Raw genomic sequence first — 12874 nt, 5'->3', positions numbered from 1 at the left:
GGCCCAAAAGCAAAGTGTTTGTACTTACCTTGATGAGTTTGCCAATAATCAAGCTAAACCAAGTAAAAAAAAAGCCATCATAGAACATCATATTTAAACTAAGGAAGGAAACCCTACATCAACATCCTATCAATTGTATTTGCTTCTGCAATGAACTTTGTGACCATGTTTTCCCTATCAAATAGTTATAAAAAATCATCCATGGGCCTCTACTGATAACCTGTTAGAGTTTGTGGTCTTAGTTCCTTTGTCCCACATCGCTTGGTCTGTAAAACTTGTGTGGTCTTAGTCCCACATCACTTGGTTTGTAAAAACTTGTGTCTCATTAGTGTTATATATAGAGACACCTTGTAAGCTTTTATGTGCAAGTAATAAAAAGTTCTCCTAGTGTAGCCGTGGACGTAGGCACATACATTGTGTGCTGAACCACATTAAACTTTGTGTCTTTTTCTTTCTTCCTTTTATTTCTTTCTCTTCTTTTATTGCTCTATACTAACATAACCTTCCATCTATCCTTTGGAAAGTCAAACTTAACCATGAAATAACCATGTCCAACATCCCTTATATCAAAACCTAATAGATTCCACAAAGACTTTAACTTTAAAAGCGTAGTAGGATAACCAAGAATCCAATATTCTTGTTGAGCAAATTAATCACAAAAGGCTCTGACCATAGCTCACATAGCTCGTTGAAACAACTCTCATTTACAATAATCTTTAGGAGTACATAAGGGATTCATATCCTCATTTTACACTTTTAGGAGATTGCAAGCAAAGAGATCCTTTTTCTCTTCACGAGCCAAAGGTGGTCTACCAATAACATTATTGCAAAAAGACATTGCAATAGAACCTTGTTCATCTACGGAATCCGTGAGAGTGCTCTACAAAAAAAAAATGAAACTTTAAGAGGAATTCATTGTAAAGATTATTTATATGCTAATTTAAAATTATTTTTAATGTTGATGTACAAATAACAAGTTTAATTTTAAAATAGATTATTTTCTAAAGTGAATTAGAAACAACTATTATGTACAAATAACAAGTTTAATTTTCATCCATATTTGGAATGCATTTTGTTATTTTATCAATTAATTAGAAATTATATTAGACATAACTCTTACTATTATTATCATAAAAATAATAATCTTTAAAATATATGGTTGAACAACAATGTTCTTACTTTTTACTACATTGAAATTACATTTCAATTAAAAATTAAACAAAACATGAATTTGCAATGTAAATTTAGTGTATGTGGAAAGAAAAGAAATGAAAATTTTGAATTAAAATAAAAGGTAAAAATATGAATTTCATTTAATTTGACTATTTATGTTATTTATTTCCTAGCTTTTTTGGGCCTCTACCAAACTAAATAGATCATTCTTATTTGTATGACAAAGATGAAAGGGAAAAAATAACAAAAGAAAGAAAAGAAGGGATAAATAGTCATTTCTTCTTTGAATGTATAATGTGTCGACAAATTGATCCCCAAAAGATGAAAATTCAAATTTTAGTTATTAAAAGTGAAAAAAGTATGACAAATTTATCTATCCATTAACTTTTCGTCCGTTACCATTAATGAAAGAATTTACGTGATACATTCAAGGATAAATTTGTGAGTTACACGGACAAAAATGATAATTTATTCAAAATATAATTTAATCTTCATATTCTCTCTTTTAATGGTTACAAGCGTAATATTACAATAAATACTAAAAAAACAAAAAAAATATACATAAGTTAAAACAAACATATTATTGATTAATAAATATATATATTGCTATGAAAATTTGACAAAATTAGATAATAACAAAATTTAGTTGAATAAATAATTATTTTTGTCCCATTAGAACATTAAACTCTTTCATTATCACCTTGATGAAAGAACCTAGATAATATATTCATGTAGGAATTTGTAAACATTTAGAAAATGACTATTTATATATAAAAAAAAAAGTAATCTTTGTTGTGTTTGTTTCCTGCTTACAAAGTCTCCACCAACGCACAAGAGAGGCGCACGCACCACGCTCTCGCTCTCACTCTCAGCTCCTCCTCCTCCTCCGTCCAATCGCCGCCACTAACCGCCATCGTCGTCCGCCGCCACCGCCTCTGCTTCCATTCCACGTCTCAGGTTTTTCCTCTCTCTCTCCCTCTCTCTAACTACGTTGTTCTTCGAATTGTTTTGCCCCTCTCTTATCCTAATTGAAGGAATGAACGAAATAGATATACGCGCGCGATTGCTTTTTCTTTAGGTTTCACTGAATTTCGGTGCTGTGGAATGGATGCGTAATTTCGGTGATTTCCTTCATCGCTATGTGTGGACATAACATAACCCCCCTCGCACAGTGTAGTGGTTGTTTTTTATTATTCGATGATTTAAATTGGAGCAAATGATTGAAACGCCATGTGTTGCGAACGCAAAAATATTTGTTTAGTTAGGGCTAACAACAGTGAGGGATCTTTCCAATTAGCCAATCATTTTGGGGTAATTAGCAAATGATGTGGTTTTTTATTTTTTTGTAATTCAATGGATTCCTAGGGGGTGTCATTAGCAGGTTTGAGCTGTTGATGACTTTGGTGTGGAATAGTGTGGTGAGATTTTTGTTGCTGCATTGTCTTAGATGATGATGTTGGGTAGCTAGAGATCTGTTGCTTTTTTTTTTTAATGGTTGCTCCTAATATGTCTGTGTCTAATGAATACTGTGTGACGTGTTGTTCTGTTTCTGATTTAACTGCATATTTGTTTGTGTCAAGGTTTTAAATGTTGGTCACAGTTGCGTTGTGGTTTCGTCGCATTTGTTGATATTGCAGAAAATCACAGACAAATGCGGCCGATGCGGTCATCTTGCGGTCGTGGATAGTTAGAAAAACCTTGATATAGCGGCCCAAATCACAGTTGCGGACTGTTTTTAAAACCTTGGTTTGTGTCTTGTCTAGCTTCTATATTTATTTTTTGTCGTCTTTGATAAACATTGGGACTTGGGTGTTTCCTCAAAAGTTGGATGATTCTCTTACTATTTGACGAGCCAAACAGAGTTTAGTTTTAAGTGATTAGAAGTAATTATTATGGTTTTATCATCTTACTTTGCACAGATGCTGCATAGCTCACATTCTTTGGAAGTAGGGATGTGCCAAATTCTTCACTTATTAATAGCTTAAGGAGTTTAGTTAGCATTTCTCACTCACCACAGTTGGACAGAAGATTGTGGATTTCGTATAGATGTATTTTTTTGAGCTCCTTGCTTGTTATCCGTTGAGATTGTGGAAATATCAGAGTTTTTCAGCAATTAGTAGTAAATTGAGATTCTCAATTTGACCTTTGGCATTTTCCTTGCAACCGAGTGTAATGATACATGACTAGGAAAACTGGCCATTAAATGCAAACATAACATGTATACAAGTTACCAGTGCCTTTTGCATTTTCTATGGGTAAAATTGTTAGTCTTTTATATTTAGATTCTGACATGACACCAAATCATCTCATATTAGATCTCCTATATTTTCTATTGCTGGTAGGTCCCTTTGTATTTCCGGAAGTGTTTCAGACAACATAAGCTGGCTTATTCTTTCTAGTTGGTGTTTGGAAGAAGATACTGTAAATATTGTGTTGTAAGAGAGTTAATGGAGCTGAAAGTTTCATCTCCAAAACCTGAGTCTGTTGCACCGTCTGATTGCGCCAGTGATCCTGAGGAAAAGGAAGTGAGTGATGATGATGATGATGATCGGAATCACAAGCATCGAAGGAGGGAAGCTCGTTCTCAATCTTTGGAGAGAGATGTTTCAGATCCTGTTATTAGTAGGCCATTCAAAAAGCGTAACAAAAATTTTGGGAATAGGCATCCATTCAGGGAAAATGAATCTCAAGCCTTTGAAACGCTGAAAACTTACAGTGATGCCACCACAGATAAAGAATTTTACTTCAAGTTTGATAGAAGACGCCCTGGCTTGGCTTCAGCTCCTCGAGCACCTCTGGATATGAGTCAAAGACTACGTGCAAACCAATCTTTTACTGGAGATCCTGGTATTGGCAGGGGAAGAGGCAGGGAATCTGGTTTTTGGAATCAACGTGAGTCTAGGTTTGGTTCAATGGATGTTGCTTCACAAGTGGTTCCGCAGGGGTCCATTCCTCCAAGCCTTTATGCTGGACGTGGGTTACTCAATGTTTCAAATGCACAAAATGCATCATGGAATACATTTGGTTTAATACCAGCGGTGCCCAATGGTGGCCTAGATATGCTTCATCCGATGGGTTTACAAGGAACGCTCAGACCACCTATTAATTCATCTTTGAATGTGAATATTCCTCGCCAACGATGTAGGGATTTTGAGGAACGTGGGTTTTGCCTTAGAGGGGACATGTGTCCTATGGAGCACGGTGTTAATCGGATTGTTATTGAAGATGTTCAGGTACCTTTTCTTTTCTTAGGATGTTTCCTGTTGTTTAGTGAACAAGGGTGAAACTCACATTTCAAATTGCATGAGGAATTCTATTACAAAGTAGGATAATATTTCTATTGTATTTCACTTTAAAGAAGAATTGACTGACTGTAGGTGGAATCAATTCAATATTATTGCATACAAATTATATATCAGATGTTCATGTGGGTGATTTAATTTACTATATGATTTGCTGACATGGTTGGGACAAAAAGTGTTGCTGAGGTGCTGTTGCATTTCCTAGGATTTTTGGGCTGTTGTACGAATATTTGACTATTTGATGTCCTTGTCATTTGCATGTCTCTCAATCAAACTTTGTTTTATCAAAGAGAAAAAAATGATAGTTCCTTACTTAAGAGCAATGGCAAGGGCAACATTGAAACATGACTCACATTATACTGTTAATTAAATATATTAATCCTAAAACACAACACCAAGCACTGAAAACATAAATAGGTCTGAGTTGAAGCAGTTTCTGAATCAAGAATGCTACATTAAAAAAATGAGGCATTGAGCCAGCGAGAAAAAAAGTTACCAGATTTAAAAATTAGCTTCACAATTTTTAAAGTGTGTACTTCCTCTCATGTTTATGCATCATTCCTCAAGTTTATATGAATAAAGAATAAAATCATGCATGATAATGATAGTGGAGGGGTCAAAGGGAAATTTTTTAAAAATGGCGTCATTTATGAAAATGTTCCCTCATGTTTTCTGCTTGGTGGCATTGCTTTTGGAAAATTAGATATTACATGTTCCTTTTTGAACTTGACATGTTTGCAAATTGCATAAATTTGTTAATAGAACATTTACATAAAACTACTTGGCTTTTTTAACACAAACTTGCATTTTGTAGAATTTTCAAATATTCAATATTAAAATTTATTGCATTGCATACATTGTATTAACTTACGTTGTACACTTGTACTTTCCCAGATTTTATACATTATCATAATTATACACTGTTGGTTTGAATTAGATGCAGTAATGCATACTTTCTTTTGTATAGGGTTTGATTCATTGTTATACTCACTATTTTTTGTTTACAATTCAGAGTCTTTCACAGTTCAACCTTCCTGTTTCACTTCCAAGTGCACACCTAATCGGAGCTCCTGCTGGATCTGGACCTTTACATTCAGTAAATGCTTCGACCACTTTGATGAACAACAAATGTTTACCTGGAAAAATTTCCAAGTCTGTAGTCAATGATGATGGTTTGCCATTGGATGGTGTATATACCGGTCCTGGTTGCACAAGTGGAGCTGATCTTTATGATCCTGATCAACCGCTTTGGAATGATTGTGGTCTGGAGTCTTCAAATGCACTCCTAACTCTTCAGTCATCCAAGATTGATGAATCCGAGCCCATATCTAATGATGCTCCCGATAGTGATTGCCCAGTTGGAACTGCCAGAACTTCTGTCAGTTCACAGGGTACTAGTTCATCTGTCTGGGCCAGAATTGGTAGTTCAAAAAACAGATTTGACATGAAAGAAAAAACTAACTCTACAATGAGTTCCTTTAATTATCCAGAGAATCAATTGAAGGAAGATAACGATGAATTAGTCAGTGCTCACAATGCTTCCTTTCAAGTAAAGCAAAGCATAGCCGATGATGCTGACCCAAAAGCCTTGGAAGCCTCTTTGAAAGCACAAACTGATAGTATGCGTAATATACGCAAGTCATCACAAAAGGCATTGTGTACTCTATTTGTAAATGGGATACCTCAGAAAAATAACAAGAGAGAGGCTCTTCTTGCTCATTTTAAGAAGTTTGGTGAAGTTATTGACATTTATATTCCATTGAACAGTGAACGGGCTTTTGTGCAATTCTCCAAGAGAGAAGAGGCTGAAGCTGCTTTGAAGGCACCAGATGCTGTAATGGGTAATCGTTTTATCAAGCTATGGTGGGCTAATCGTGATAGCATTCGCAAAGATAGTACTACTAGTGGGAATGGTGTGATTGTAACTCCCCGTGGGCAAGCACCTGCTTTTGTTCCATCTCATCCTGTTGTCACTGATAGGGGTAAAGACATCCATCAAGCTGATGCTTCAAAGACTATGTATGAAGTATCATCGCCTACTGATCAATCTAAGCCTGTCATCACAGATGGACCCAAGGTTCCACCTCCTTTGCAGAAGAAGCTTGTAAACTTAGAGAATCTAAAGGAAGAACTGCGCAAGAAGCAGGAAATGCTAGATCAAAAGCGCAATGAGTTCAAGCGCCAGTTGAACAAATTTGAGAAACAAGTAAAACCTAAAGGCCCTTTCCTTTAATTTGTTGTTGATTATACATTGTTTTAGAGGTTTATGATCTTTTTGCTTTAAAAGACTATACCTTTAGTAAGTAGCGTGATTGGTTTAGACTTTAGTGTCAGGTAACAAACATTATGTATCAAAAAGGCCTATGCTGCCCTTTTCAAGTCTGAGTAAAGTTTATCTGGTAGAAACTTGTAAAATATTTTTCGTAGTTTATCCTCTACTTATGTTAATAAAGAGGCGTAGAAGTTAGGCATACTCGTCATTCTTGATTCTCCTGTTACATTCTGTTATCATCTTGTTTCTTGTATTGGTGTCATTACTTCCTTCTCATCATATGGACTTTGGTTATTCACAGGCTTCTGGACTCAAGGGTGAAGTATCTACTGAGCAAGCCGCCAAGAGGCTCAAAATGTGTGTGCCATCTGATGTTGCCAAACTGGCTTCCCCTCAATCATCGGATGCTGATGTTGGCATGGCATCTCCACACACAGAGGCAGCAGCTGATAAGAATAAACAGCTGGTCAATCCTGTATCCCGAAGTCCTAAAGCAAGTACAGCAACAAGACTGCAAGAATCTACAGGCTTGAAGCATCCAATTCAACCACTAATGCCTGTAAATAGATACAAATTGGACAATCGTCCTGCTGCATTTTGTATCATTCCACCTTTGCCATCTGGTCTAGCAAATGTAAGTATTCTATCTGTCTTTCTGTCTCCGTGGTTAAGGTATAGGAGGATTTTACAATGGCATGCTTTGCTTATGCACTTGTTTTTAATACTGTAAGAGTCTAAGACAAATTCCCTGTTGGAGTCAGGCATGCACTCACATGTGAGAGTAGTAAATATTGGTTTCGATATATTTGTTGGATAAGGTTTTTACTTTTTGAACTTGCAGCACAACATGTGCCGTCAATGTTGTAGTGTGTGACTCTGTGTTCTTAGTTATCTTTCCAAACTCCAAAGTCTGACCCATTTTAGGATATTTGTGAAAAAGCAATACCATCTGTTGATAGAAACACAGAAGAAATAGTAGTGACTGTTTGGGTAAAAAAAATGATTTGTTTGTCACCCTTCCTTTTAATTGTTTGTATTTTTTCTATCTTCATGGGTTTATATAATGTTTAGAAATTATGGCAAATGTCTTCTCTGTAAAATACAGACACACATAAGAAATCATACTTTAAATTCCAATTATGGGTTTATATAAGGTATGCTCAGGAATAATTTTTTTTTTAAAATTCAACCAAACTTGGGAATCTTTATTTCCTAAGCTTGTATTCCCAGGAATATATTTTCCTACCCCTGAAACATATACTTTTTTTTTTTGGGGTGGGGTGGGGGGCAGAATTAGACCATAATTTTTCTAAGAGAACAGAATAACTAATAAAGTTGACATTCTTTAATCGTCTATTATTTTCTACCCATTTTTATGAATAAATTTCTAATATTTTAATCAAAGTTATTTGCTGTTTATTCCTTTCTTTTCCATATTTCTAAATTAAACAAAAATATGGCAACTGTCTTCTCTCTGTGATATGTACCCTTATACATTATTTCATGCCAATTTTCTTTCTACTCCTTATTGTAGAGATGTTTCCGACCATAATAGTGTGAAGAGGGTAAAAGGAGTACGAGAGAATTATACTGTAATGGGATAAACTGTATAATAGTCTTCTTATGTATATATACCTCTAGGTTAAAACTTCAGTACAAAATACATCTGTGTAATATTCCCGTATATTCTCAATAACCTAAAGAAGTTAACTCTTAACTCTTAACACCACCCCAAGCTGAAGCATAGATTTTAATGATACTGAGCTTGTTTCAAATGAAATCACAGCATACCCTAGTCAAAGCCTTTGTGAATAAATTTATAAGTTGGTGGTCAATGGTCACTTGTCCTAACATGGGATGTGAATATAATAGGTTTTTGTAAATTTTCTCTTGGACAAAATAAAGATTAACTAGATAAGTTGTGAACCTTTTGCATTGCATGAATCTACATTGTTAGCTGGTCTCATCTTTTTAAACCTAGAAGCCCAAGTGAAATATATCTTCCTTTAGAATTGTTTTTTAATAAGAAAAATGACATGAGATCATTTGATGTGTTGTATCAGATGAAAATAAAATGATTTTTTATGGTTGATTTAGTACGACTCTATGCATTTATATGGTCATGTCTTGAATTCGTTAATGCATTTGATGTGTTGTATCAGATAAAAATAAAATGATTTTTTATGGTTGATTTAGTACAACTCTATGCATTTATATGGTCATGTCTTGAATTCGTTAATGTACCATTTATTAAATGAGAGACAGTCTTTTTCGTCTTATTCTATTTTTGCTCAACTAAATTGCTGTCTTTTAGGTTGCTGTTTTGAAGGAGCACTTCTCACCATACGGTGAACTTTCTGCCGTAGAGCTAGAAGACGTGCAAGTCAATGATAGTAGCCAACAAGAGGCTCATATAACTTTCACCACTCGTTGGGCAGCTGAGAGAGCATTTATTAATGGCAAATGCTGGAATGACCACAATCTAAAGTTCATGTGGCTGACACCTACTAGTTCTAGTTCTATTTCCAGTAATGCTACTGCTAGCAGAGAACGTTCTCTATCAGCTCCCAAGGAGCCCCTAGATTCAGATGACCATTCTGAAGAAAATTTAGAAAACTGTGTGAACCAAGAAGCAGTGGTATCAGATGATGAGCATAAAAATTCAGAAACTAGAAATGGTTTGGAGCTTACGGAAATGGAACCAAGTGAAGATCCCCAGTGTACCACAAGGCAAGTTTCTTCTCCCAAACAATCACCGGAGGCCGAGGGCAATGCCTGTTGAGGATCTACTAATGGTCAGATTTGTACAGCAAGGTAAAATTAAATCTATCAAACTCTAATTTTCAGGGGGCATTTTTTTTTTTCTATTTCGGAAAATTTATTATTCCATGTTCCTTTTTAAATGCTCGAGACTTGTAAATTTCTTTCTTTCTTGCTGCCCTGTATTTGGCGGTATTAGTTGAATGGTGCATCATGTTGTTTCTCAGCTTGGGTAGTTTACTTCTAGGATAAAAGTTTTGAGGTTCAAAATTCTGTTTAAAAGCCATTGAACGGTTACATAACAAATATTCAGAAACCCATTTCCCTTTATGTCTGTAGTTACAGTAAAAATATAATTGGAGCGGTTAGTCACTTAGTTTGAGATGACTATCCTTTAAATGTTTTCATTTCTACCTATTCTCTTAATTTGCTTCACTACTCTTTAAAGTGAGACGGAGTAATATATAAAAGGACAACTGACATATTTGTTCTTTTATCTTATTTTTTTGGTTTAATTTGATCCTTTATCTTTTAAAAAATTCATTTTGGTCCTTTATGTTTTAAATAATGACTAAAACGATCCTTCTGTTTGTTTTGAACTAACATTGTTAATAATTTAAAAAATTGACGGTTAAAAATCGCTACAAAATATAACTTTTTTTTCTTCATCTTCATCTTCGTTTGCTTCTTCTCCCGTTCTTCAACAACAGACAAATTAAAATTGGCAGCCCCTTCTTCGTCGCGGTGATTTGGATGTGAAATTTGGGAGGTGGGATCAAAATTAGATTGATTCCTAATTGAAGCTCGCCCATTGCAATAATTTTAGATCTGAAATTAGGTTGAACCTTAATTGAGAAAAATTGGGGTTTTTGTTTTCAACCATTCATTCTCGTGCAGGTTGCACGGTTGAAAATGGAGAACACGATTGCGGGGTTGAACACAGTGACAACGGTGAAACACAACGTGAGGGTGTATCGGTGGAATTGAGCGCATGACAACACAAATGAGGATGATAGGGAGCTTGTTAGGCACTAAAATCAACTGAAGTGTCGTAGTTACCGGCAACGAAAGAATCGTTGGATGATCTCAAAAAGGCTTTGTGGAAAGCTCTAGATTTGATGGAAAGTTGTGAAGACATTAGTTAAGTGTACATGCTTGCCATGGGTTGGAGCATAGTGACATTTTATCATGTTTTGGCGAAGATGGATTGGTACCTTTCTTGGAGGTGTCTTGTGTGGTGAAGAATGAGGAAGGAGGAAGAGACGAAAGATGAAGAAAAAAAAGTTACATTTTGTGGTTGTTTATAGCGGTCAATTTTTTAAAATCATTAATGGTGTTAGTTCAAAACAGGTAAAAGGATCATTTTAATTTTTTTTAATGCATAAAAGATCAAAACAAACTTTTAAAAAGATAAAAAATCAAATTTAACCGAAAAAATAAGATAGATGACCAAATAGATTATTTAACCTACATAAAAATTGATTATTAGTTAAAGACTCTCATGAGACATTTGGCCTGGTATAGTGAAGCTTCAAAAGATCTTTTATACCTTCAAATTAATACCTATTGGATTTTGATAATCAATGTCCATATGGTATTGATTTTTTTATACCTTAAATTTATTATTCGTTATATTATCCTAATTATTTACATAAGAAAAATGTTTTAGATTTTAAAATATTGAATTCTTTTTATTTATTATATTTTAATTCCTTAATCAAATAATCACATTCAAACACAAACTTAAATACAATAATTAATAATATAAAACCTGAAGCGATTGTGGCACCGACTTTAAGTTATCATGTTTGCTACACCGACTTTAAGTTATCATCTTTGCTACACGTGAACATTTTGTTACTGTGTCACATGATTTAATCCTTTTTTATTATTATTTGACACAAGTTCCATTTTGTTATAGTGTCATGTGATTTAATTACTCTTTTTTTTTTATTTGTCACAAGTTCCTCCTTCCACCCCCATCTCACCTTCTACCTTACAAATAAATGAAAGCTGCCCGTTACTAATTCATTAATCAAAATAACGATTTGTGCTACTTCGTTGGCATTGAGCAACAAAGGCTCATTTTATCGTAACTTTTTGTGTTGGAAAAGTCACCAGCAAGCTGGTTTTGTACAAAATATCTTGTAACTTATTTTAATAGAAGTTTGGATTAAATTTATTTTTTATTCTTGTAAGTTATCACTTTTTTCATTTTTGGTCAATATAAATTTATTTTTTTAACTTTAGTCTTTGTAAGTTTAATCAAATCATTTTTGACCCAATTGAAGAAGCTAAGAGCTGAAGAGTGATCATATTTACATGACCCTTGAGATTTCATGGGGACCCAAGTGAGGGAGAATCACTTTGATGCCATTATTAGTACTATGGAGAAGGGAAATGTCGGAACTTTTGCGTTTGAGGATGAAAGAGATGAGGCTGACAATGTTGTTGGAGTTTTGGGTAGGAGGAAGGTATTTGTAAAAGGGACTTAAAGTGGGTTTGGAGTGAGAATCATCATCAAGAGTGATTAGAGAAGAAGATGAAGAAAAGAGCATAGATTGTGAAAGTGTGGGAACATTAACATAGATTGAAGGTCGACGAGTCATGCTAATCAAGAAAGAGAGAGAGAGAACAACAACAACGTTAACATACCAGGTTGTTCTCTCTTCACAGAGCAAAGGTGTGACTGTGATGAAGTGAAGTGTTGTTGCCACTTCATCGCCACCTGTCTCAAAGGCTCAGTAGTGCTTCATATTAAATTATGAAAATATCAAATTTTTACTAGCCTATTTAAATATTAGGCTTAAATATGTTTAACTGATGACAATATTATAAGTGATATGGTGATATATGAAAAAAAAACTTTTCTAGTCAAGGAATTTTTTTTTTTTTGGTTTAGATGAAAAAATATCTTGGGTCTATGTAAAAAAATACTTATTGAGAAACATCAATTCCTTGAATAGATATTAATATTTCAAAAAAATAACATTCTCAACTAAGAAATATTTTGAGTTTAACAAATCCAAATCCTCTCTCATTGCAAATAATTGGAGAGTATCCAATTAACAAAATGCACACTGTTATATGAGATGAGTGGTTGGGATGTGAAGATGTTAATTTTATATGTAAGGTCAAAAACTCCCTTCATATATCTTGTCTATTGTCTCCTTCATTGCTCATTTTCTCATGAGTGGTGACTCTTCTATCCTCTAGAAATTGTAGACCCTTCTTTTTATCATTATTTTTAGTTTGTTATTAGTTAAGTGGGCTAATTTGGCTCGAACTCACCTAACTCATTGGTTAAGTGAGTCAGGTTCATTTTCTCTAAGTACTGGGTATCTTTTAATTTTTTGGGCCCGACCCG

General features: G+C 34.4%; 1 protein-coding gene across 4 annotated transcripts; it reads left to right on the top strand.

The window, feature by feature from the left end:
* The first annotated feature begins 1957 nt into the window (after positions 1-1957).
* On the top strand, positions 1958-9823 carry LOC100802396 (zinc finger CCCH domain-containing protein 41). Of its 4 annotated transcripts, none has more exons than XM_006603719.4 (6): positions 1958-2130; positions 2811-2919; positions 3516-4406; positions 5488-6681; positions 7049-7381; positions 9062-9823. In XM_006603719.4, the coding sequence occupies exons 3-6, from the start codon at positions 3621-3623 to the stop codon at positions 9527-9529; spliced, it is 2781 nt and encodes a 926-aa protein (XP_006603782.2). In that variant the 5' UTR covers positions 1958-2130; positions 2811-2919; positions 3516-3620; the 3' UTR covers positions 9530-9823. The 4 variants fall into 4 exon arrangements, with proteins under 4 accessions (XP_006603782.2, XP_006603781.2, XP_040868740.1 ...); XM_006603718.4 differs by having other exon boundaries at positions 2754-2919; XM_041012806.1 differs by having other exon boundaries at positions 2754-4406.
* Positions 9824-12874: the final 3051 nt, after the last annotated feature.

The sequence above is a fragment of the Glycine max genome, chromosome 19, assembly GCF_000004515.6.
Source record: "Glycine max cultivar Williams 82 chromosome 19, Glycine_max_v4.0, whole genome shotgun sequence".
NCBI classification, from domain to species: Eukaryota; Viridiplantae; Streptophyta; class Magnoliopsida; order Fabales; family Fabaceae; genus Glycine; species Glycine max.
Note: the sequence above shows the minus strand (reverse complement) of the source record. Positions and strands in the feature narration are given on the sequence as shown.

Coding starts and splice junctions, on each gene's coding strand:
- LOC100802396 (XM_006603719.4), top strand. CDS start 3,621: ATGGAGCTGAAAGTTTCATCTCCAAAACCTGAGTCTGTTGCACCGTCT. Junction 6,682..7,048: donor TGAACAAATTTGAGAAACAA/GTAAAACCTAAA, acceptor GGTTATTCACAG/GCTTCTGGACTCAAGGGTGA. Junction 7,382..9,061: donor TGCCATCTGGTCTAGCAAAT/GTAAGTATTCTA, acceptor GCTGTCTTTTAG/GTTGCTGTTTTGAAGGAGCA.